Source organism: Hemiscyllium ocellatum, chromosome 5 (assembly GCF_020745735.1).
Source record: "Hemiscyllium ocellatum isolate sHemOce1 chromosome 5, sHemOce1.pat.X.cur, whole genome shotgun sequence".
Lineage (NCBI taxonomy): Eukaryota > Metazoa > Chordata > Chondrichthyes > Orectolobiformes > Hemiscylliidae > Hemiscyllium > Hemiscyllium ocellatum.
This window is the reverse complement of record NC_083405.1, coordinates 88,333,157-88,358,060: the sequence shown is the minus strand read 5'-3', so window position 1 is coordinate 88,358,060 and position 24,904 is coordinate 88,333,157. Positions and strand designations below refer to the sequence as shown.

General features: G+C 38.9%; 1 protein-coding gene across 2 annotated transcripts in view; it reads left to right on the top strand.

The window, feature by feature from the left end:
- Positions 1–24,332, top strand: part of steap2 (STEAP family member 2, metalloreductase) — a 66,279-nt gene extending 41,947 nt beyond the window's left edge. For both annotated transcript variants that reach the window (XM_060825556.1, XM_060825557.1), the window contains 2 exons: positions 4,945–5,109; positions 23,354–24,332. In XM_060825556.1, the coding sequence (XP_060681539.1) occupies positions 4,945–5,109; positions 23,354–23,638 (450 nt within the window). In that variant the 3' untranslated portion in view covers positions 23,639–24,332. The remainder of the gene's footprint in view (positions 1–4,944; positions 5,110–23,353) is intronic.
- The last annotated feature ends 572 nt before the right edge of the window (positions 24,333–24,904 follow it).

Here is a 24,904-nt window from a genome sequence, read left to right as displayed (position 1 = left end):
CAGGGATGCTTTGCTACAGAGGTGTAAAGCCAAAATAGTTTTGGTCTCTGTATTTAATGAAGGACACAATTGCATTTGGAGCAAGCATACTCAACTAATCGTGAGACAAGGAGGTTGTCTTATTTAGAATATTTGAACAGTTGAACCTACATTCATTTGATATTCTACATCTAGGAATGATAAGCAAAAAGGTCAAGGAGGCAGAGTATTACCCCTAATAAGAGGTGAGATCAATGTGTTAGAGAGAATTTTAATTTGAAGGATCAAGCTGCAGAGTAAGTTTGGGATAACCAAGAAACAGCAAGGAGAAGCAAACATTGCTAGGGACTGTTTATACACCTTCAACCCATTATGCTAATGTAGCGCATGTCATACATCAGGAAATTAGAGATGTATGTAGCATAAGTAAACTAGTAACAATGGGTGACATCAATTTGCATATAGATTGAGTTGACCAAGTCAGCACAATGACTGTAGAGGATGAATTAATGGACTGTGTGAAATGGTTGTCTGGCACAGAAGTCTGAGCAAGTATTTAGGAATCAGGCAGTTTGGGAGTTAGTGTTATGTAATGAGAAAAGGCTAAAGATTACTGAGCAGGAGTATTTTGGGAAATAGTGATCATAATAAAATATAATGGTGCATTTAATTTGAATGTGACATAATTCATTCTGAAAGTCAGATCTTAAATTTGAACGAAAGAAACTGATGGTATGAAAGGCAAGCTGGTTATGGTAAATTGAGGAAAATACATGAAAAATTTGGTGGACAGACAATGGTTAATATTTAAAGAAATAATACGAAATAGAACAAATCTCTGAGGCACAAAAACAGGAGGGAAAGATTGGATCAAAGGATGTGGCTTATAAAAATACCAGATATAATGGTAAGCCTGAATTATTGGAAACAGTTTAGGAACCAGAAAAGGACAACCAAGAAACTGACAGAGAAAAGGAAAACACAATATGAATGCTAGCTAGCAAAAAAAAAGGTTGACTGTAAAAGCTTCCATCAATACATGAAAAGAACACAATTAATAAGGACAAATATTGGTCCATTAAAATGAGTCATGAACCTTTATACTGGAAAACAGATAAATGCAGAGACATGAAACAGTTACTTTGTATCTGCTTTTACCAAAGTAAATACAAACATTTTAACAAAAAATACGAGGCAATGAAAAGACTCGCAACTAGGAACTAAAAGATTTTAGGATTACAGAGTTATACAGCATGGAACTTGAAAAAAAAAAGCTGATTTGAGAGTTGAACCACATGGCTTGAACCATATGAGCTTCATCCCAGAATGTTGAAAGAATTAACAATAGAGATACTGGATGGAGTGATGGAGTCTATAGACTGTGGAAAGGTTCCTGCTGATTAGAAATTAGCAGATATAATCCCATTATTTAAGAAAGAAGGAGGAGAGTGAATAAATATAGACATCAGCATGACATCAACAGTGGAGAAATTGTTCCATTCTATGAAAAAAGATGTGATACTAACACGAAACAGAAAGTGCTTCAGAAACTCAGCAGGTCTGGCAGCATTCTCTTCAGAACTCTGAGGAAGGGTCACTGGACCTGAAATGTCATCTCTGCTTTCTCTCCAGACTTGTGAAGATAATTAGGATTGTTCAGACACCACCTTAGAGTGTGAGATTGTTCATTGGAGCACAAGATGACACACCGTACAGGTGACAGGTTTCATCCATCCTCTTCTGTCCGTTCAGCAGTACCTTTGTTATAGTCTAGTTGCCTGCCAGCCAGACTGCTTCCACCCATGCCAAGATGTTGCAGTCTGAAGCCAAGATTTCTTGGGTTGTCCTGCAAGTCTCCCTCACTGAAAGTCAAAGTTAAAAATCACACAACAGGTTTACTTGGAAGCACTAGCTTTCGAACCACTGTGGTTGTCACAGGAGCAGTGCTTCAAAAGCTAGTGCTTCCAAATAAATCTGTTGGACTGTAACCTGGTGTTGTGTGATGTTTAAATTTGTCCACCCAGTCCATTACCTCCAAATCATCATTGAAAGTTAGTAGCCTTCAACACCAGCACTGCTATAGCCACTGAGATAGCATTGCATAAGAGCATCAGGACTGACAAATGTATTCACAATCCAAGTATGAAGACAGTATACTAATTTGGCTATTCTGTGGAATATTGGATGGATTTTTTTTTTGTTACATTGGTTTGGAGTGATTGTTGTGAATTTTATTTATGTATTTCAATTTGGAGGATACTGGAATGTAACAAGCAAAACAAGATGTGAAAATATTGTTGAATGTGGAATTAGGATTAGATTCACCCAAACCACAGTCAGTTAAGCCCTTCTGGAAAGTGGCACCACAAACTAGTGAGTAATGAAGGTTCATGACTGCCACCAGGATACAAGGCATTCACCTGTATCTTGTGCTGGGCCTGATCAAATACCAACTGGACATTCAGGAAATTGAACCTTTAGTAGTTGAGATTCATTTCCACATTTTGATGTTATGATCCTTGTCACCGACCAATAACTATTAAAAAAATCGCTAACTTCCAATTGACAACTGATAAGATGATGCTCTGTGCTACTTTTTCCCCACCCCACCCTCCTCTCATTTATCTCTCCACCCTGCCTCTATTCCTGATGAAGGACTTTTGCCCGAAACATCGATTTTTCTGCTCATCGGATGCTGCCTGAACTGCTATGCTTTTCCAGTATCACTCTAATCTAGAATCTGATAAGATGACATGTTCAGATTTCATGTTTAATGATTTTTATTATACCATTCGAAAAATGAAGCGTTATTTTACTGGGCAGCTTGTATGTTAAATAACAGAACAGAAATTTCCAATTTCCCCTTTCACTTTTAATGCAACATTGAAAAAAACACAATTCACAGGTATACAGTATTCTTTAGGCAGACGTTGGATTTTCCTGGTCCCAATTTAAAGTGATTCATAGTTGCCAGTTCTTACTTCTGTTCCTTTGCTTTCACAGTCTGCTAACTTTTAACCTCAGAACTATCATTCATGATGAGGGTTTTTCTTTGTGATTCTCCCTTTACTGCAAGCCCAGTGATACCTCCAGTCTCATTGCAACTTATCACAAATGTTGTCTTCTTTGTAAGCCGCATTTTTGTTCTGCAGAGTGTATTGTAGAGACTTTCAGCCTATGATTATTTCCTCTCCTAATTTCTGGCTGACTGTCTATGTCTGAGAGTTTCAGGAATGTCTTGGAAACACCATCCCTTTCAAACTTCTATGGCAATGCAAATCATAGGAACCTTGTATCCAGGCAGTAAAGCTAATTAGCTATCTCTATAAGAGCCCAATTATTCTCTATTTCAGAAACAAATGGAAAATTTAAAGGTATTTACAGCCATATTCTCAACACCTTCCTGCGAAATTAGACAATAGCTTTCTAACCACTCTGAACACAGATTTTGATGCCATTGTCTTGAAGTACAAATACATTACATCCTCTTTCCAGCGAGCAAACAGGGTTTTCTTTTCATCCTTAACAACCATTTTATTACCAGGCCTTTTATGAGGCAGACTCAAGAAATTTTTAAATAATTCAGACATGTAACAATCTTATATAGCTCATATTTTTACAAATGCCTTACCCACAACTTAAGGTGCTGTACCAGTGCCAAACCCACCAACCTGGCAAAACTACTTGCACACTGCCCCTCCTCTGACTCTGGCTAGAGAATGTGTAATGTATTCCCTTTTACCTGCTCTACAGCTTGTCGGTGACCTCCCTTAAAGAGCAGTAGGCAGAAATATTAGAAATGTTGCCTGCTCCAGGCTTGAAACATGCTGGAACAGTATCCATCATCCAACGCCAAGTGGCAGATTTCAGTGGGCATCCATTTGTAAAATGAAGACATTGCATATACTACTCATTGCTAAGGTTGATATTGAGATCTGCTTCCTGAAGATATTCGGTACACATGGCCTCCTGCTGAGAGCTGTCATTCTCCTCTCCACCTTCTTTAAGCAAGTTGTCCTGCTTCTCCTCAATCTCAATGTTATGCTGCGTACTAAGGATTCTGAAAACTCTGAACCACTCAAATAACAGGTAAGCCTCAACACATTGACTTGTTGACTTTACCAACCAAAGTTGGCTGCAGGCAAATCACAGCAGCAGCTAGAATAAATTGACCAGCAACTAAACCATTGATACTCCCTTCAAATAGTACCTTTACATAAGCATTCAGTTTGGTGCTAGTGGTGATCACTCCTGTTGCTGAATGGCTGACCAGCAACATGTGAATGTGAAATAGCATTAGCTGGAGCATTGTGGTTGATAAGGGCACGGCTGACATTAACTCAGTATTATATGCTGATTGACGTCATCTTCTGCTGACTCTGCATGTTTATACCATAAATTCTTAGTGCCCATGCCACAGTAAGAATGCTCAGTGTGGTTGCCATTTCATACACTAACTCACTCACGGTGCTAGAAATAGGAACAGAATGAAATTAAATTTTGCAATCCAAATGGCAATCCATTGTTTTGCCTGGAATATAGTTCATAACAATTCAGTGCCCACAGGGCATATAATTTGAAATCAAGTGTTTTCTGTTCCAATTTAGTCTTGTGCTTACCCAATATTTCATCACATTCGTCAGGATTATCTCTACTTCTCCTGTATTAACATTCTTTAAAGTACAGTAAAATAGGAAGACAATAAACCAGGTGTTATGTACTGTTTACCTTGTGATATGAAGTATTATTCCTATAGTGCCTTGCAAATTATTCTGTTTGTATAAAAAATATGTAATTTATGATCTTAGCACTGATTTAATTATTAATTGTTAGATGTCCAGTGATGAAGCTAATTTATGACATCTGTGTTGAGAGCTTTATGAATTTACAAGCTTTGATTAAAGTGGGTGGTTTGAAAATAAATGTCTGAATTGATCTGAGGGACTTATTGTGATTGTTTCATAGGTTCACATCAACATTGAAAATTCCTGGAATGAAGAGGAGGTATGGAGAATGGAAATGTATATTTCCTTTGGAATTATGAGTCTGGGTCTTCTCTCATTGCTGGCAGTTACATCTATCCCTTCAGTCAGCAGTTCATTGAATTGGAGGGAGTTCAACTTTATTCATGTATGTTTGTCTTTCGTTTCATTTATTAATTATGTGCAACTTTTTGAATTTAATCTAATTACTATCTATAAACATTGTTTCAAATCGTCCATTGTTTTACAAACATTTAGATGGAAATATACACCAAGAAGGTTGGAAAGGTTTATCTGTTGCAAGTAGATGATTTCCATTAGCAAGTGAGAAGCCAATAATGATTTTTTAAAACTCCTGTCTTTTTTCCAAGATGCAAAACAGATGGGTAAACATGAAATGTGTATCTAATTTTAGGAAGAACCTAAACCAGCAATTTGTGGTGTCCCTTGCAGACTCCTGCTGTAACTTGAGCAAGCGTACTGCAGAAGCAGCTCAGGAGGACACTTGTCCTTTTATTTTTGAGTTGGGAGTGACATCCTCCAACCCTTCCTCAACTTGGCTACTTGCATCAGACTTTCAAGTTCAAACAGTGAGGCTTATTTTCACTTCTGAATTAGGAGCACAGAGTCAGGACATCCCAAACCAGTGAAAAAGTGGCCTGGAAGGTCTGATTTGCTCTAGGGTGGCAGAAAGTTAGACTGGGTGACATTAGAATGAGAGCTAAGGCTGCTGGGTGCAGAGCAAGCTAGACACAAGGCTGGTCTTGGTGCACAGGCACCATGTTGATGGTATTTTTGAAAAATATGTTTAAAACAAAAAATGCTTCCAGTGTTACCCCTCATGCCAACCTATGTCACCTCATACCAATGTTCCCTGAAATGTTATTTCCTTCTGTGAGGACCTCCAAGGTGTAAGGAAGAACACCTCATCTTCTACCTTGGGAGCTTACAACTTTATGGCCTCAACATAGAATTCACCAGCTTCCAAATCTCCCCATTCCCCAACTCATCCCAGATCCAGCCCCCACTCTCCACCCTACCCCAGCCCTCTGACCTGACTTAACTTATCCTTCCCACTACCCCCTCCATCCTTCCCGCTGACCAATCTCAATTACCTCCTACCTGCAGCCACCTATCACCATCCCACCCACCTTTCCCCATTCCCACCCCCCTCTATTTATTTCTCAGCCCCCTTTCCCTCCCCAATCCTGATGAAGGGTCCTGCCTGAAATGTTGACTCTCCTGCTCTTCTGATGCTGCTTTTTTCAGCTTCATATTTTATCAACTCTGACTTTGCAGCATCGGCAGTCCTCACTGTCTGAGTATGGGAGTCCCAAATACAGAAGGAAGTTAATGCATCACCATACCAATTGGAATGTGTGAAACCTCCCAGCAGTTGTGTGGCCATGAAGCTGAGAAGGAAGTTTGCTTCATAACCCCTCATAATTCTAATCCTAACCACATAACTCCTCATTGCCTTCATGTTACTCTGTTCTCCTCCACTCATCCCCATGACCACTCATACCCCTGTTGCAAACTCATAGTCCCACTCATCCCATCTTCCTTTAGATCCATGCTGATTTACAGCCAAGTCATGCCTATACAGGCCCTCACCCACCATTCTTTTCCCATAATCCCACCATTCCAGCCGAACTAGTATTGACCTTGGGCAGATCCCAAAAGCAATGCTGTCAAAAAATTAAGTTCTGTGATTATAAACGAAGTTACAATTTAAAACAAGCCATAAGTAATTAAAATGTATTCAATATATCAAAATTTCTTCAGTTAATCTATCATGGAAACAAACACTTCACTTGGTGCTTATTCTATAATGAAAACAAATATTTCTATTCTATAACCAATTGCAGCTGACAATTAAAGTGTTCACTTAACAGGCACCACACTGTGATAATGCAATGCAAGTCGTATAATTATAGCCCTTAGCCACATGTGAGCATAGCGACAGAGTAGCAAAACTGCACATTTTTTTAGTAGGCAGATAAAAACTACATTCATTGAAAACTTTGACAGTTCAAATGAGTTGTTAAGAGTTCTTTCATACCTTCACAGTTCTCTGAAAACCTTGACAGTTTCAGTGCATTCATGTGCATTTACATGCATTTCTTTCTATGTTTAACAGTCCCCAAGTGCACTTGACCACTCCAAATGGAGCTTTAACTCTCCCAAGGAGCACTTGGCATCTCATAAAAGCAACCTGGAACCACATCCAAAAGAGTGCATACCCTCTGTGAGAGGGTATCCTGGTTATCCAAATGAACTTCCAGGTTCAAATCTGCTTTCATAAGATCTAAACTGCACACTTCTGGTTTCTGACAAGTACCTCCCCAAAATCCTACAATGAGTGGATACAGCTGCTAATTTATATGGGCAGTTCCTTTGGAACAAACATGAACAGCTAAGAACTAGGTTCCCACTACTGAACTCATTCACATGCAAAAACTCAGGTCAAAGAATCCATTCTATCGATTCTGCAGAAGACAAAAAATGGATTTTCTGAAAATTTTACAAGAAAATGCATATCAGAAGAAATAGCACTTGTCCCATTTCCAGGCCAACACAAGAGTGAAGGTGAAAAAACATTTTTTTATTAATTCACAAGATAATCTAATCTAATGAGGGTGTTGGTGGCTAGTAAAAAGTGAGGTCTGCAGATGCTGGAGATCAGAGCTGAAAATGTGTTGCTGGTTAAAGCACAGCAGGTTAGGCAGCATCCAAGGAACAGGAAATTCGACGTTTCGGGCCAGAGCCCTTCATCAGGAATGAGGAGAGGGTGCCAGGCAGGCTAAGATAAAAGGTAGGGAGGAGGGACTTGGGGGAGGGGCGATGGAGATGTGATAGGTGGAAGGAGGTCAAAGTGAGGGTGATAGGCCGGAGTGGGGTGGGGGCGGAGAGGTCAGGAAGAAGATTGCAGGTTAGGAGGGCGGTTCTGAGTTCAAGGTGGGGGGAGGGGAAATGAGGAAACTGGAGAAATCCGAATTCATCCCTTGTGGCTGGAGGGTTCCCAGGCAGAAGATGAGGCGCTCTTCCTCCAACCGTCGTGTTGTTATGTTCTGGCGATGGAGGAGTCCAAGGACCTGCATGTCTTCGGCGGAGTGGGAGGGAGAGTTAAAGTGTTGAGCCACGGGGTGGTTGGGTTGGTTGGTTCGGGCGTCCCAGAGGTTGGTGGCTAGGCCAGCATTTATTGCCCTCCCAAATTGCCCAGAGGGCAGTTCAAGAGTCAACCACATTGCTGTGGCTCTGGAGTCACATGTAGGCCAGACCAAGTAAGGATGGCAGCTTCCTTCTCTAAAGGGCATTAGTGAGCCAGGTGGGTTTTCCTGACATTTAACAATGGTTTCATGGTCATTATAGGCTTTTAATTCCAAATTTTTATTGAATTCAAATTTGCTGTTGTGAGATTTCAGGACATTACCTGCATCGCTGGATTAATAGTCCAGTAAGAATACCACAAGGCAGTTTCCTCCCCTAATTCCTGCTACTTGGATTGATCAAAACAGCTGGCATTGCTACGTTTAAGAATCATAGAATCCCTACACTGTGGAAACAGGCCCATTGGCCCAACAAGTCCACACCAACCCTCAGAAGAGTAAATCACCCAGACCCATTCCCCTACCCTATTATCCTATATTTACCCCTGACTAATGCACCTAACCTACACATCCCTGAACACTATGGGCAATTTACTATGGCCAGTCCACCTAACCTGCACATCTGTGAGAGGAAACCAGAGCACCCAGAGTAAACTCACGCATACACTGAAGAATGTGCAAACTTCATACAGGCAGTCACCCGAGGCTGGAATCGAATCTGGGTCCCTCTTGCTATAAGGCAGCAGTGCTAACCCACTAAGCCACTGCGCTGCAGAAAGGCTTGATATATGAGGAAGACCATAAAGGAATGTATGGCACAGTGGAGAATAGTTCATAAACTGGGAGAAAGCTCAACCGAAGCATAACACTGACACGGACTACTTGGACTGTATGGCCTATTTCAGTGTGATAGATTTTATTTAAAGAAGAGGTGAAAGCTTTCTACAGCATACATGACTTAAAACTGCGGTTAAGTACAAAATGATAAATATTCCAAATAAGTGTTGCTGATAAAAAGTCTCTTTTTATAGAATGTCAGTATCGCTGACTAGGCCAGCATTTATTTATCCACAGTTACCCTGAGAAGGTGGTGGTGAACTGCCTTCTTGAACGTGCTGTAGGTTAGGGAGAGAATTATAGGATTTTGACCCAGTGATAGAGAAGGACCATCAAAGGTGGTTTGGAGGGAAACTTGCAGTTGCTGGTGTTCCACGTATCTGCTGCCCTTGTCCTTCTAGATGGAAGTGGTTGTGGTTTTGTAAGGTACTGTCTCAGGATCTTCAGTGAATTTCTGAAGTGCATATTGAAAATGGTACACACTACCACTTACTGAGTGTCAGTGGTAGAGGGATTGAATGTTTGTGTACACGTAACAAATCAAGGAGGGTTTTCCAGCATGGTGTTAAGTCTCTTGAGTATTGTTGGAGCTGCACTCATCTAGTCAAATGGGGTGTATTTCATGTACTTCTGACTTGTGTCTTGTAGATAGTGGACAGGCTTAAGGGAGTCAGGAAGTGAGTTACTTGATGCAGTACTCATAGCTTCTGACCTGCTCTTCTAACCACTATGTTAATACAGCTAGTCTGAATCAATTTCTGGTCAATGGTACCCCCTAGAATGTTGATAGTCAGAGATTCAGTGATGTAACACCATTGAATGTCAAGGGGTGGTGGTTAAATTGTCTCTTGTTGGAGGTGGTCATTATCTGACATTATGATGGCATGAATATTAGTTACTACTTTCAGCCCAAGCCTGGATGTTGTCCAAGTCTTGCTACATTTTGTCTTGCAGTCATCATGACATTTGCAGCACAGACCAGGAGGTTGATTACCGATGTCTGGGAACTGAATTATCAGGAAAGACTAAAAGAATGTGTACTTTTCAGCATTAAACTGGCATAGAAAAGTGTTTGCCCAGGGCTAAAGAAGATTGTTAGAGAAATACAAACATTAACATGAACATGATTTAAAATTGCAAGAAGGGACAGAGATTCACACATCCAAAAGATAACTTTAGGGCTGAAAATTTGGCAAAGAATGAACCTTGTTAAAGTAATGTAGTGAAGGAAGAAACCTTGGAATGGATATTAAGCTGTCTGGTTGGATGGGCTAAGATTGGTAAAATTATCTTCTTCATTCATTTGCCATTCAAAATTAAAGCTGTTGAACTACTGAGATAATTTTGCAGTTACTTGGTAGGATCTTGTGGATTCAATGAGGTGCGAGCAACTGGCTGAGAGCCTTCGGTCGCCTCTTTTAAAAGAGAGTCCAACATCATGTGCTACTCAAGTGCTTAACATGCCAGCACTAATTACACAATTGAGGACCTCAATAGACATGAGGGTAGAAAGGTTGTCTCAGGGCCTAACCTGGACTGAATCAGGAAGGAGGCAGGGTACTAACTTGCCCACTTCCTGCCTGATTAAATGTCTCTCACTACTAAACTTGCTACACTGGAAGATAGCTCCTCATTGTGTCTGAATGTGCACTTCAGATTTAAGCCTTCAGAGAATGCACTGTTCATCCTTTCTTGTACATTTTAACCAAAACCATTGAAGTATTTGTCAAATACATTTTCATTTTGTTAAAGGTAAATCGCGTTACAGTTCCTAAGCAAAAGATTCCGGTTATATAAGTGGGTAAGGAAAAGATCAACTTGTTAATTATTTTTTCTCAGTATTATTAACAAATTATTAGTTAAGCACTATATGCCTGCTGAAGTTCTAAGTATTTTGAGTTAACAGATGTTGGTGTAAAATTAAAATTGAGCTTTGAACTCCACAGTTGGATTCATACAAAGTATCAGTTACCGGAGACTCATATTATCAGGCCAGATGTCTAATGTACACATCACTTAACTATGATTGGGGAATGCTTTGTTCACAGAGCTCATTTAAGTTCAAATTGAATTTAAGTTGAGCAATTCTCTTTATACTGCATTATAGGAGAGTCTACGATCAAGGGAGATAGTCTCCAAATTAAGGAATGCTAATTTAAAACTGAGATGAAGAGGAATTGCTGCTCTCTGGGGGTTGTGTGTCTTTGGAACTCCTTTCCACACAGAGCTGAGGGATCTTTTACATATTTAAAGGCTGAGATAGATTCTTGATCAGTTGGGCAATCAAAAGTTACTGTGAAAGGGCAGCAACATGGGTGTGAGGAATGTCAGATCAACAATGATCTTATTAAATGGCAGAGCAGTTTTGAAGGGCCGAATGGCATACTCCTGTTCCTATTTCTTATGGTCTTATTATAGATGCCATAAATACATTCATAGGCTATATGCCTATAAACAAAATGAGTGCTGCGTGAGTGACCTGTTTCGAGGATTTCATAACAAGTTACCACACTGTCTTGATCTTATTAGACAGAATAAATTAAGGTAATTTTTTTAAAAATCTTTAAAATTGTAGTCTATTTTCTGTACATGATTGCATATCTTTTGTCCCTTTGAATGTTAAATGGTATAGACACATCCCTAACACATATTCCAATGCTGTCATTAGTCAATGAGTGTAAGTTCTCATGAATTATCTGTCTGATTGTAGCTGTCTGAGCAGAACATGTTATTCTTCAGAAACCTATAACAGAGTTTGCACACTCACACAGCCAGGCAAGCCAGCTATTTTTGGACAGGGACGATAAAGACTTTCATGGTAAAACCTGTATGAAACCTTTAGGGAAGAAGCGGAATCTTCAGACCATCTTGATGGGGGATGAAAGTTTAGCAGGATTGCACATCTAGGTGAAGGGCTAGGACCATAAAACTAGAAGTCATGGAACCAACATAAAGCAATCAGAAGAATCACAAATGTAAGTTGCAACCAAGGGAACAAGAGGGAATAAGTAGAATCATGATAGGAAGAAATAAGACCAATAGCACAGGAATAGGCTAGTTCAGTCCTATTTGTGGATTTTGAACAGTTGACAGAAGCAGGCTGTGTAGATTTGGGGGGTCAATGAGGCCTGAAACTTAGTGGGGAGATTGTCAGAGGTGATGAAGTCATTTGCATTCCTGGAACCAACAGCTTGATGTTTAGTACTGAGTTCATGGTACAAGAGAAGAAAGGAGAAAGAGTCTGAGAATTGGCGCTCAGCCTGTGAACACTAAACGAGAACAGCTTCGCACTGAAAATTAGACCTGAGGGAATGGAGTTCACCAAATTCAGGTGGAAAAAGTTGAGAGTAGGAAAGGTGAGCTGAGAAATTAAGTCAGTTTGTGTCACGGTGAAAGTTCTCAATAAAGTGATCAAATGCAGTTAAGAAACCAGAATGTTGGTCTGGATGGAGGGGGAGTATTGGAGATGGGTGAAATATTCTATGAATTCAGGAAAGGACTTGTTTCCAAAGAGACATGCTGGGTAATCCAAAATGGAAGATAGGGAAAAATTGTGGCTGCAAGAGCTGCTCCTTTTTTTTTTGAGGTATTTTCAGTGTTGGAGCTGATTTCCTCAAATGTTTGAAGCAGTTATTACTGTTTTATAAGATGTTACATTGTTTTGGAACTTTAGGGGAAAGAAAAGATCAAAACAGCAACACCTTTTTTTTCAAAAAGGACGAAGAGCTAGAGAGCATAAAGCATGCGGGAGGTGAAACAATCGAGCAGTAAACCTGCACAGCTGTTGATCCAGCTGAGAACCTGCACAGCTGGATGTTTCTGATGTTTCATTACAGGTACCTATGGATATTGGAGTTGGTTCTAAGAAAAGGCATCTGGATGAGTATATTAATAGGAAGGATTTAGAGGGATATGGGCCAAATGCTGGCAGAGGGGACTAAATTAATTTAGGATATCTGGTTGGCATGGACAAGTTGGACTGAAGTGTTTGTCTCCATGCTGTACAGCTCTATGCCTAAGTGTGGGGAGTTGGAAGGGGGTAAAAGGTTGTTTGCTGAGGACAGATCATTTGGCATCAGAGAGGGAAAGATCAGACGGTATGATGAATACACAATGAAATGTGGATAAAGAAGAAGAGATGGATCGGAGAGAAGGAGAGAAAAAAAATCCAGAGGGCATCAACATCTGTAAATTGTTGCAGTTGGTATTCCATAAAAGCTAAAAGGAAAATAAAATGTTATTAAATAAATCATCAAATTAAGTGAAGAGTGAAATGGATGAGGGAGTAGGACAACTTTGAGATAACATCAGCTGGTGCTGATGGAGACAGAGGTCAAGAGTGTGCATGTAGTGGTGCATGATAATAAGTGTGGACCTCAAGATATGGTGTGAGTTACTATCTTAAGACTATTTCATTTTCGGAGATAGCTGTAGTTCTGGGTGGATTCAAAACGTGAAGGATGGAATATCTGTGGAACAAACATTAGTTAAGTCAGAGCCAGAGACAGTCACTGAGAAAGGAGGTGAGGCTATGAAAGCAAGAACTTATAAAACAGCAAGGAGGGGGATAGAAAGCAATGAAGGTGAACAAACTGCCTTGAAGGTAGAAGAGAGTGGTGGTGGTGGAGGGTTTTTCACACTGAAGGCCTGTGACCAAAAGTGTGTCTCAAAGATCAGTGCTTTTCGATCATTTATATAAATGATTTGGATGTGAACACAGGCGGAAGAGTTAGTAAGTTTACAAATATCACCAAAATTGGAGGTGTGGTGGACCATCAAGAAGGTTCTCTCCAAGTAAAACGGGACCTTGATCAGATGGGCCAAAGAGCAGAGGAGTGGCAGATTGAGTTTAATTTAGATAAATGTGAGGTGCTGCATTTTGTAAAGGTAAATTAGGGCAGGACTTATATCCTTAATGGTAAGGTCCTGCAGACTGTTGCTGAACAAAGAGATCTTGGAGCGCAGATTCATAGTTTGACCACTTTTGGAATATTGTGTGCAATTCTAATCTCCCTCCTATAGGAAGGATGTTGTGAAATTTGAAAGGGTTCAGAAAAGATCTGCAAAGATGTTGCCAGGGTTGGAGGGTTTGAGCTATATGGACCGGCTGAATAGACTGGGGCTTTTTTCCCTAGAGCATCGAAAGCTGAGGGGTGACCTTATAGAGGTTTATAAAATCATGAGGAGGGGCAAGGATAGGGAAAATAAACAAGGTCTTTTCCCTGGGTTGGGAGTGTCCAGAACTATAGGGCTGAGGTTTAGCATGAGATGGAAAAGATTTAAAAGGGACCTAATGGGCAACTTTTTCATACACAGGGCGGTGCATGTATGGTTTGAGCTGCCAGAGGATGTGATGGAGGCTGGGATATTAACAATATTTAAAAGGCATTTGGATGGGTACATGAAAATGAAGGGTTTAGAGGGATATGGGCTAAGTGCTGGCAAATGGAACTAGATGAATTTAGAATATCTGGTCAGCATGGATGACTTGGACAGAAAGATCTGTTTCTGTGCTGTACATCTCTATGACTCCATACACAGAGATTAAAATATAAATCCTATTTGAGAGAAGAGCAGAGCAGCACCAAGATGTGCTTACCTGGAAGAAAAGTGGCACTGAATAAAACACAGAAAAGCAAGCAAAGTAGCATGCATGCTGGAGATCTGAACTAAAAACTGATGCTGGAGAAACTCAGCAGGTCCAGCAGCATCTGTGGAGAGAGGTGTTCTGAGAATAAAATCTTTCATTTCCAGTGCCAAATCAATGCTGGGTTATAGGTCTGGTTCCATTCCTTATTGACTTTTCTGTAGCCGTTTGCTATATCTGAGTGATTTGTTAGGCTACTTCAGGGCAAATTTAAGAGATAGCCACATTGCTGTGGATCTTGAGTCACATATAAGCGCAAAAAGGTAGGGTTGACAGATCTCTTTCTGTAAACGACGTTATTGAATTAGATGAGATCATACAAGATTTCTACTCTAAGATACACTGAACTACTGAGAGTGAATACTTGTAGAAAACAATCTTTATGTTATACATATACTACCAATTCAAAGTTAAAAATCACCCAACATCAGGTTATAGTCCAACAGGTTTATTTCAAAGTACAAGCTTTCGGAGAGCTGCTCCTTTGTCAAGTAGCTAGTGGGGCAGGATCAGAGATCACAGAATTTATAGTAAAAGAGCAGTGTCATTCAACAGATGCAATGTATTAAACAAAACTAGATTGCTGTTAAGTCTTTAATCACTTTGAATGGAGATGCAGGTTTTGATTGCTTAATATGTAAATCCCAGAACTTCTTTCAAGCCACAGTCTCAAGATAATTTAAGATTTTATCAGTATAAAGAAAAGGTGACATCGCAGCTCAGTTCATTAAAGGTGTGAGGTTAGAGTCTGTCTGTGTTCTAACCTTGAGTCAGACTGGTCCTATTTCCAAAGTAATAATTTATAAACTGTCACATGGACTGACTGCCTACAGATTGTGTGCTTTTTGAACAAAATAGAATATGTCGGCAAATACAAATTCTCTGCACAGACTTAACTTTGTGTGTGTGTAAGTGAGAGTGTGTGGAAGTGAGAGTGTGTGGTCAAGGACAGTCAGCCTCTGATTTTCAGCTGACCATCCTCCAGGTTGAACTTCAGAATACACAACAATACAGGGTTGCTGAGCAGAGGCTGATAACCAAGTTCCTGAGATGCTGCCTGGCCTGCTGTGCTTTGACCAGCAACACATTTGCAGCAGTACCCATGAGGACAGCCTCAATCGGGATCTTGGGTCATGTCACACTACAGGTGACCCCACTACACACTCACACACACAAACACATATATACACACACTCTTACATATAATCACACTCACACGGACTCTCTTTCATACACACACTCCCTCACACTCACAGTAACATGCACATCCTCTCACAGGCATATACTCTGTCACATTTGTGCATACACCATATCAAGCGCGCGCACACACACACTTTCTCACATGTGCACACTCTCCCTCTCTCACACACACACCCAGATACGTCTATAGGATAAATTTGCATTTGCAGATTTGTCTTTGCAGACATATTCTATTTTATTCAAAAAGCACACAATCTGTCGGCAGTCAGTCCATGCGACATTTTATAAATTCCTACTTTGGAAATAAAACCAGTCTAACTCCAAGTTAAGACACGGACTGACTCTAACCTCACACATTTAATGCATTGTCTGAGCTTAGATGTCACCTTTTCTTTATACTGATAAAACCTTAAATTATCACGGGACTGTGACTTGAAGGAAGTTCTGGGATTTACATATTAATCAATCAAAACCTGCATCCCCATTCTAAATGATTAAAAACTGAACAGCAATCTAAGTTTGTTCAATAGATAGTATTAGTTGTATGAAACTTTGATCTTTTACTATAAATTCTGTGTCCTATGATCCTGCCCCACTAGTTATCTGATGAAGGAGCAGCGCTTTGAAAGATTGTACTTTCAAATGAACCTTTTGGACTATAACTTGTGTTGTGTGATTTTTAACTTTATCCACTCCTGTGCAACACTGGCTCCTCCACATCATGGCTACCAATTTGAGATGGCAGCTTAATATCACCTCAAGGGCAATGAAAGCTATAGACACATCCTGTGAAGGAACAGTTCTAAATAAAATGTATTAAACATGAACATGTCTAGACATGATTAATCTTTTCTAATAAAAGGAAGATGGAAACTTTAAGAAAAAGTTTTGACTGGCTGTTCATTTGGAATAGCTTCCATTCAGCAGCAGCAGTTGCAGTGTTAGGTCATTTTATGTACTCTGATGTTTGGAATATATCGAACAAATTCTTTGCCCAAATAAAGCATTCAATGCCTTTTGATATAAAATTCAGACTCTCATTCGTTTTCCATTACAGCTTTATTAGTATATCTTCCACTTCTAAAGATTTACATTTATCCGTTTTTAATTCTCACTGCTACTATATTCCTCTGAATAGTATGAACCCATGAATATTAAAAGCTCCCTTTTACATTAACTTAAACTCAAATCTTTTCTCCCTTTTTTGAAAAGCTTACGAGAAATTATTTACAAGGCAACACAGCAGCTCATGAGATTATACTCTGCAGAGTGTTGCCTCTGTTATAATAAGAAATTTTGCTGGATGTACACGCGAGACTTATGCCCGTTTAATGCCTTTCCACGCCTCTGTTCCTGTCTTACTGCACAGTTAGTCCATCTCTTGGCTCCCAGTAACTGAGGACATCCATTAATTTCTTGAAATTATTCCAACCTGCTTTGAGAAGAATAATTTACATTCAACAGTGAGGGCAGTGCTTAGTTGAGTGTTAAGAGAAAATATATATATACAAAAAGGTGGATCAAACTCTGCCATTTGCCAAGCTTTATATGATTGTCAAACTTCATACAATCACACAGTGATTCTGCATCATCCTCCAACACCATTTCATAATATATCAAAATTGGTATTTCAGCATCTATGCTAGAGTATTTATGGTGGTGAGTAGGATCTGCAGGAGACAGCATTTGAACTTTCTGTTACAGAGGATACAGTTTTGCCCTATATGTTAGTGGTGAGAAGAATATATAATGAGTGAGCTGGCTCATTAATGCACCTAGTGTACTCAGATTCTCTGCATTTTAGAGCTTATCAGTCTCTCATCATTTCAATAATGGAGAGATACTCACCTCTTTCTTGCCACCTCAGCCATTAATTGCCAGGCAGGAAGGTCCTTGTGAGACATTCTCAACTCATCACCAGTTTAGGCCCTTAAGTATTCAATTAACAGCCATTCAAGGGCCTCAATTTATCAGCAACCAAGTAACTTGCCTGCATAGGAAATGAGAAACAAATTATTCTTTGTCCCCCTTGGATCAAAGGTCGGTTTTCCTCGCGAAGACGAGCCTGTTTAGTAATCTGAAATGGTTTTAGTAATGTGAAATCTTCTTTAAATTGTAAAAGTTCAGATACAGCTTCATCAAGTAACCCTAATGCTATATGGTCCCATATGAACTGTGTTCAGTGATCCAAATTAACAGTTGTCTGTGAGGTGATACTTACTTATGAATGAATCAGTGGTTTCCCTGACTCTTAGTTGCTCTGTTTAAACTGTGGTGTACAAGGTGGTTTTACTTGCCTAAAACAGGAATCAAAAGCCTGTGTTATATATCATGATATTTTGCAATCTCTTTATTTTTGCCCTGTTTAATAAAAATGGTATCGCCAGTGCTGACAGTCATGCATAACAGTAAACTGATCTGTCCTTTGTCCATGTTTTTACTGATACTTGAAGCAGTGTGCTATCAGCTAAACCATAGGTTCCATTTGTTCCAATTCATGGCCTGGTCTGGGATCTGTGCATAATCCAGAGGGTCTGATAAAATTTGTCCATGGTCAAATGTACTCAATATGTGGACAAATGTGACTGATTTATTTTACTTCACTGCACTTTTTCTAGTATTCCTTTCTTTTACACTTTTCTCTCTCTGTAAAGATCTCCAACTATAATAATCTATTGGTTGGCTTTCTTACAGCTTTTTGTGTTCCTTGCTGCATGCTTTTTGCACATTCTGTCAGTATTGTGCTGGTGTCTAGGTACCTAGGTTGTCCTTGATGTCCTTCATCCAATGCTTCCTGTTGCTGATAGGCCATCTTTCTGACTTTCTCTCCACATATTCTTAGGCTGGATTCACTTTGTACTTTACCCATATCTTTGTATTACTGCTGGACTTCACTCCACCCAATATTTGGGGCAACATGGTGGCTCAGTGTTTAGCACTGCTGCATTGTAGTGCTGGGGACCTGGGTTTGATTCCATGCTCAGGTGACAGTCTGTGTGGAATTTGCACATTCTCCCTGTGTCTCTGTGGGTTTCCTCTGGGTTCTCCATTTCCTTGCACAGTCCAAAGGTGTGGAGGTTAGGTGGATTGGCCATGGGAAATGCAGGATGACAGGATAGAATGGGGGGTGGTTCTGAGTGGGATGGTCTTTGGAAGGGCGGTGTGGACTGGCTTCCACATTGTAATTCTGTGATTTGCTATTTGCCTCAGGTTTTGTTTGTGTTGTCAACATTACTACCATCAGGTCTACAATCAAGTGAACATTGATGGGCTTTATTGAACATCACAATATAAATAGAACATTTCTGTAACCTTACAGACCAAGGATCCTGTACAATGTAATCTGATGTCACAATAACATATCATCTTATGCACATGTTCAGGAGCTATTTTTAAAGTTATAATTAACCCTTAACCCCACAAAAGGAGAAGATAAATTTGTCGGTTTTACTGTTCACTGTCTTTTAATTTTTGTGTCTTTAAAAATTGAGGACTGCAGTGAGAAAGAATTTTTTTCAAAACTAGGAATTTATCTCAATAGTTGTGTGCTTTCACGGCAAGGAATTTGATATCTGTTGTGAACTTTTTTTGTGTGACAATGGATTCCTGCTATGTGCAAATGATTAGGAACCGACAGGTTGTTTATGAGTGTAGCCAATTGGTTCTCAGCTAACAGAGTAGGCTGGAACTAGAAACAAGTCACAGAGACACAGAGAGAGACAAAGACATAGAAATGTATGCAATTGATATCCTCAGGGGAAGCTATCTGTTGTAAAAACTCAGACTAAACGTGAAGAAAACCAATTAGCTTTCCTGCAGTGTTGCTGTGAGACGTATTGAGTTAATAAATCTTAGACATTTTTCAAGTGAATCAGTCACTCTGTACTTCTTACAACCAATGGAAGCTTCCAGAGAAGGGAAACTGAACACAAAGGGTCTGGCCAAGCAAAGAAAAATCATCTCAACATCTGAATTGGAAGCAAAAACCACTGGCTGGCATGTCTCTGTGTGTGTGTGTAAGGGGGATTTTATAAGGGGATTAGAGTTTTAATGAGTAGTTTTATATACCAATGATTTATATCTGTTTACAAGGGTTATGGAGATAAGGCAGGAACAGGATACTGATTAAGGATGATCAGCCATGATCATATTGAATGGTGGTGCAGGCTCGAAGGGCAGAATGGCCTACTCCTACACCTATTGTCTATTATCTACCAGTAGCTATACTCTAATTACTTCAAATAGTTAATAGTTTTTGTTCAGTACATAAACCTGGTCTATAGTTTCTATCAACCTTTGTCAGTTGTTAATTTTAAGTTTAAGATATATATTTTTTGTTAAGCAAAGTTATTAACGGATATGGACCAAATGCAGGTGTATGGATTTAGGCCACAGATCAGCCATGATCTCATTGAATGGCAGAACAGGCTCAAGGGGCTGAATGGCCTACTTTGTTCCTATGTTCCTGTGGTCTGAAAGTCAGGCAAATTGGGGCACTGCATATAGTTTAGAAAATACCTTCTAACATTTGGTATGAGTTTGGGAACAGCAAGACCTGATTTACGATGATCCACTAAGATAGTGGGTCATAGCATAATGCTAGGTATTATTTACAGGCAGCACCACAGGACAGTACCAGCAGCAGTTGCTGTCAGAAAATGGTATCTCACTGCCTGGCTCCCATTCAAATGCACAGAATAGTTTAAAGTTCCTCTATGTGTTAATAATGGCAGGGGTATCACTCCACTGAGTGCCCCTCTGAAATAATTTTTGTCCTAATTCACCATTTAACTTTTATTTCAACTATTCTTAATTAATTTATTTCAAATAACACCCTTTCCTCACCTTTCGTTAACCAGCAATCAAGTCTGGAAGTAAGGTCACTATCTATCTCATGCTATACGTATCATAAATTCTAGAGTGCTACAGTGTAGATGCCTGCCAGGTAGACTCATTTGAGCTGACAGCTCCCATCATGCTTATGCTAGAATTCTATCTTTATGTCTTAATCTCAGTCTTCTACTTCAGTTGGATTATAATGGAATTATTATCAAGCACGCCTTTATTTTTCTGAGAAAAATATCTTCTAATTAGAGTATACAACTCTGATTTGATGTACCTCTCTGATTGTTATGGGGAGGACAGGTGTTGCTGGGATTTTCAAAGAATATAGTTGAAAACAGAGTTCCTTTATACACAGATACATTAAGCTGAGAGAAATCGCTGAGATAGATAACAGAATAGTTGCCATTCACTCATCCAGATTTTAAAATCAGATGCCAAATGAACTCAAGCTGCTGATGTTCTATCTCTTAATTTATGCTGCATTTCAAGACATTGCCATCCTCCAACGGTTTCCAAAAGTTAAAACTAAACTATTGTAAAATGGAATAATGAAATTGGCGTGAGGTTATTTACTCACAAAGTCATAGAGATGTACAGCATGAAAACAGACCCTTCGGTCCCAACCTAATCTAGTCCCACCTGCCAGCACCTGGTCCATATCGCTCCAAACTCTTTCTATTCATATACCCATCCAGATGTCTTTTAAATGTTGCAATTGTACTAGCCTCCACCACTTCCTCTAGTAGCTCATTCCAGATATGTATCACCCTCTGAATGAAAAGGTTGCCCCTTAGGTCTCTTTTATATCTTTCCCCTCTCACTTTAAACCTATGCCCTCTACTCCTGGACTCCCCAACTACAAGGAAGAGACTTTGTCTATTTTTCCTATCCATCCCCTTCATGATTTTATATACCTCTATTAGGTCACCCCTCAACCTCTGACGCTCCAGGGAAAACTGCCCTAGCCAATTCAACCTCTCCCTATAGCTCAAATCCTCCAACCCTGGCAACATCCTTGTAAATCTTTTCTGAACCCTTTCAAGTTTCACAACATCTTTCTGAAAGGGAGGAGACCAGAATTGCATGCAATATTCCAAATGTGGCCTAACCAATGTCCTGTACAGTCACAACATGACCTCCCAACTCTTATACTCAATGCACTGCCCAATAAAGGAAAGCATACCAAACGCATTCTTCACGATCCTATCCACCTGCGACTCCACTTTCAAGGAACTATGAACCTGCACTGCAAGGTCTCTTTATTCAGCAAGACTCCCTAGGATCTTATCATTAAGTGTATAAGTCCTGCTCTGATTTGGTTATCCTTAAGTCCTGGAATTTATCATGGAGAAATTGGTCTATTATTGAGAATAAAAAACATCACTAATTAAAAACTGGAACTTTTCTTCAAAGTCATTCAGTGTTAATGTGTTTTGGACTTCTGTTGTTCCAAATAGGTAGACGTTCTTAAAAAAAACCTCTTTCTTGTTTTTAAATTTTATGACACTGAAATTCTTGAAGGTGTCTTGGGACAGCAAGGCCAACAAATTCCTCTTGGGATCAGTCTGGTTGAGCTTCTATGCCCTTTTGGGAGATCTCACACTATTTGAATTGTTGGAAGATGTTTGTATTCTATACAATATTGAAATGAAAACCCAAGTATTCTCAAAAGCATTTTTAAAATGCATTTTTTTCTGCCAATTTGGAAACTGGCATAACACCATGAATGCTCAAGAATATTTGAATGTCCCTGCTTTTCAGTATTACTCGGTGTAAATGTGGAAACAATGTTGTTCGGGTGTATTTTCCTTGTTTGCATTCCTTTCTAATTTGACTGCCAAAATACATGAGGAAGAAAATGTCATAAATTTGAAGAATTAGATGAAGGATGAAGGGAAAAAAAATCAGTGTAAACTTATATGGAAGGTTAAGACTCCATCATATTGCTTGAAAGGGTTGTGGAATCAATTCCTAAGAACTTACAAAAGGCAATTAAAGAGGACTATTTCATAAGATTATGGAGAAGAAGTTAGGATGTGAGTCCATTTTGAATAGCTATTCACAAATCTAGCAAAAGCATGATGGATGAATGGTCTTTTTCTCTGGTGTCAGCTCAAATTATTCTATCTGGCTGGCATCTACACTGTAGCACTCTAGAATCTATGATATGTATAGCCTTGAGATAAATAGCAATCTTACTTTCAGAGTTGACAGCTGGTTAATGAAAGATAAGGAAAGGATGTCAGTTAAAATAAATTAAATCAGAGAATAGTTGAAATAAAACTTAAATGGTGAATTAGGAAAAAACATTTGAAGATGGCACTCAGTGTTAACACAGTGTTATTACAATCGCGCATCTCTTCCTTGTGACTTTTCTCTGTGTCTTTTCTTTTATCAAATTGCCCTGTGTTTTAAACCTGGAAGTTTGGAAGAGCAGCAAGATTGAATCCAATTAATAATGCATCATGGACAAAACTCTTTTATTTTCCTTCCATAGTTCTTTAATCCTGTAAAAACTGATGCGTTATGGATTCCTACATTGTTTCCATTTAAAGGACCTGTGGGTCATGTTTAGAAAGAAGAGCACATGATCCAGAATTAAAGTATTAACATTTGTGCCTCACAGCATATGATTCAACTAAAAACTACTATTTAGAGAAACATTGTGAGCAACATTTCATAAAGTGAATAGTGAAAAAAATAGCTAAAATAGATCTTACTAAGAAAGTAATATCTCTTCTTTTCTCCTGAAGTCTACACTTGGTTATGTGGCCCTTCTTATCAGCACCTTCCATGTTCTGATTTATGGATGGAAACGAGCCTTTGAGGAGCAGTACTACAGATTTTACATGCCGCCAAACTTTATACTAGCTCTTATTCTGCCTTTCACTGTTATCCTTGGGAAACTTATTTTGTTGCTTCCATGTATCAAGAGAAGATTGAGGAAAATACGCAAGGGTTTGGAAAAGAGCCAATTCACAAATGACACTTCAACAATACTTCTTCAAGCATCTCCAGAAAGAGTAACTGTTATGTGACATTTTGCCAAACATTGATTCTATTCAAAGCCATTCAAGTTTATGAAATTGAGACCTCTGTGTTAAATTTGTTTAAATATGCTGTAAATTATAGACAAATCATCTTTGGAACTTCCTCTGTGTTTCTTTGCCTGCTGGCTAATGATGGATTCTGTATTAATTGTAAACTAGTGAATAGTTTGTGAGAATTCATGGTTTATCTCAAAAGATGAACTCAGTTCGTAAGTAGAAGGATATGATTCAATTGTCTGTTTTGTTTATGCCAGATTTTAAGTTAAATACATTAAATTAGTTCAGTATTTAAATGGTAAAGTGCAGTGATTAGTAATGGTAAACATTTTAGTAATATGCTGTCTGCACACAGTTGGAAGAATCTGTTAAATATTTTTATTTCTGTTCTGTTGCTTACTTGGGAGAAAATTTGATTAACCTTACCTGTCTCTAGCATTGCCAGGAATGCTCTTTATAATCATTACTTAAAATACCATGCTAAAATGTATTTTCTGTATAATAATGTGAAAATTAAGTTTATTTAACAATTTAAGAAAATTATTGCTAAGGAAATGGATATTGCTCGCCAAAGTCTCAGGATGTAATTATATTGTTGTACCAGACAGTGTGATGAGATATGTGGTTGGCAATTTAGTCTGTACTGGCATTTGTTTTTTCTAAAATTCTGCTTCTGATAAATTAGGATGACCATTTCATTAAATTTCTGTTCTATGACATGTGCGTAAGTTGTGTTTATTAGATATAGCTCCTTAACTTTGAATTTACTTTAAAACATGATAATAATCAAAAAGTTTTGAAGGACAAAATACATTAATGCAACTGATTTGACAACGAAGTAATTTTAGTGTTCATTTCATGTTTGATTTTTGTTTAGGAACTTAAAATGTTCCAACAGTAGAATAAGAATTCAGAACAATGAAACTAGGATTTGCAAGAGTAAATCACTATAGAAGCATGGCAATTGGTGTAAAAATGTAGATCAAATTTTCAAAGGAATTGTTACCATGGACTAAATGGTATATCATTGCATTATCACATAAATTCAGCACAGTTTTTGACACAACAGTAAGTAATGTGCAACATTCATAATTATCATATAGCTATTGATGTAAGCTATGTATGTATTAGTTTTATTACTTTTCATTAAACACATCAGGCTGAATTTTCCATTTGACTTTAGCAGAGACTGAGTTTTGTGGCATCCAATCTACCAAGGCCTGGGCAAATTTTCTCATGCAATCATCTAATTTTCAC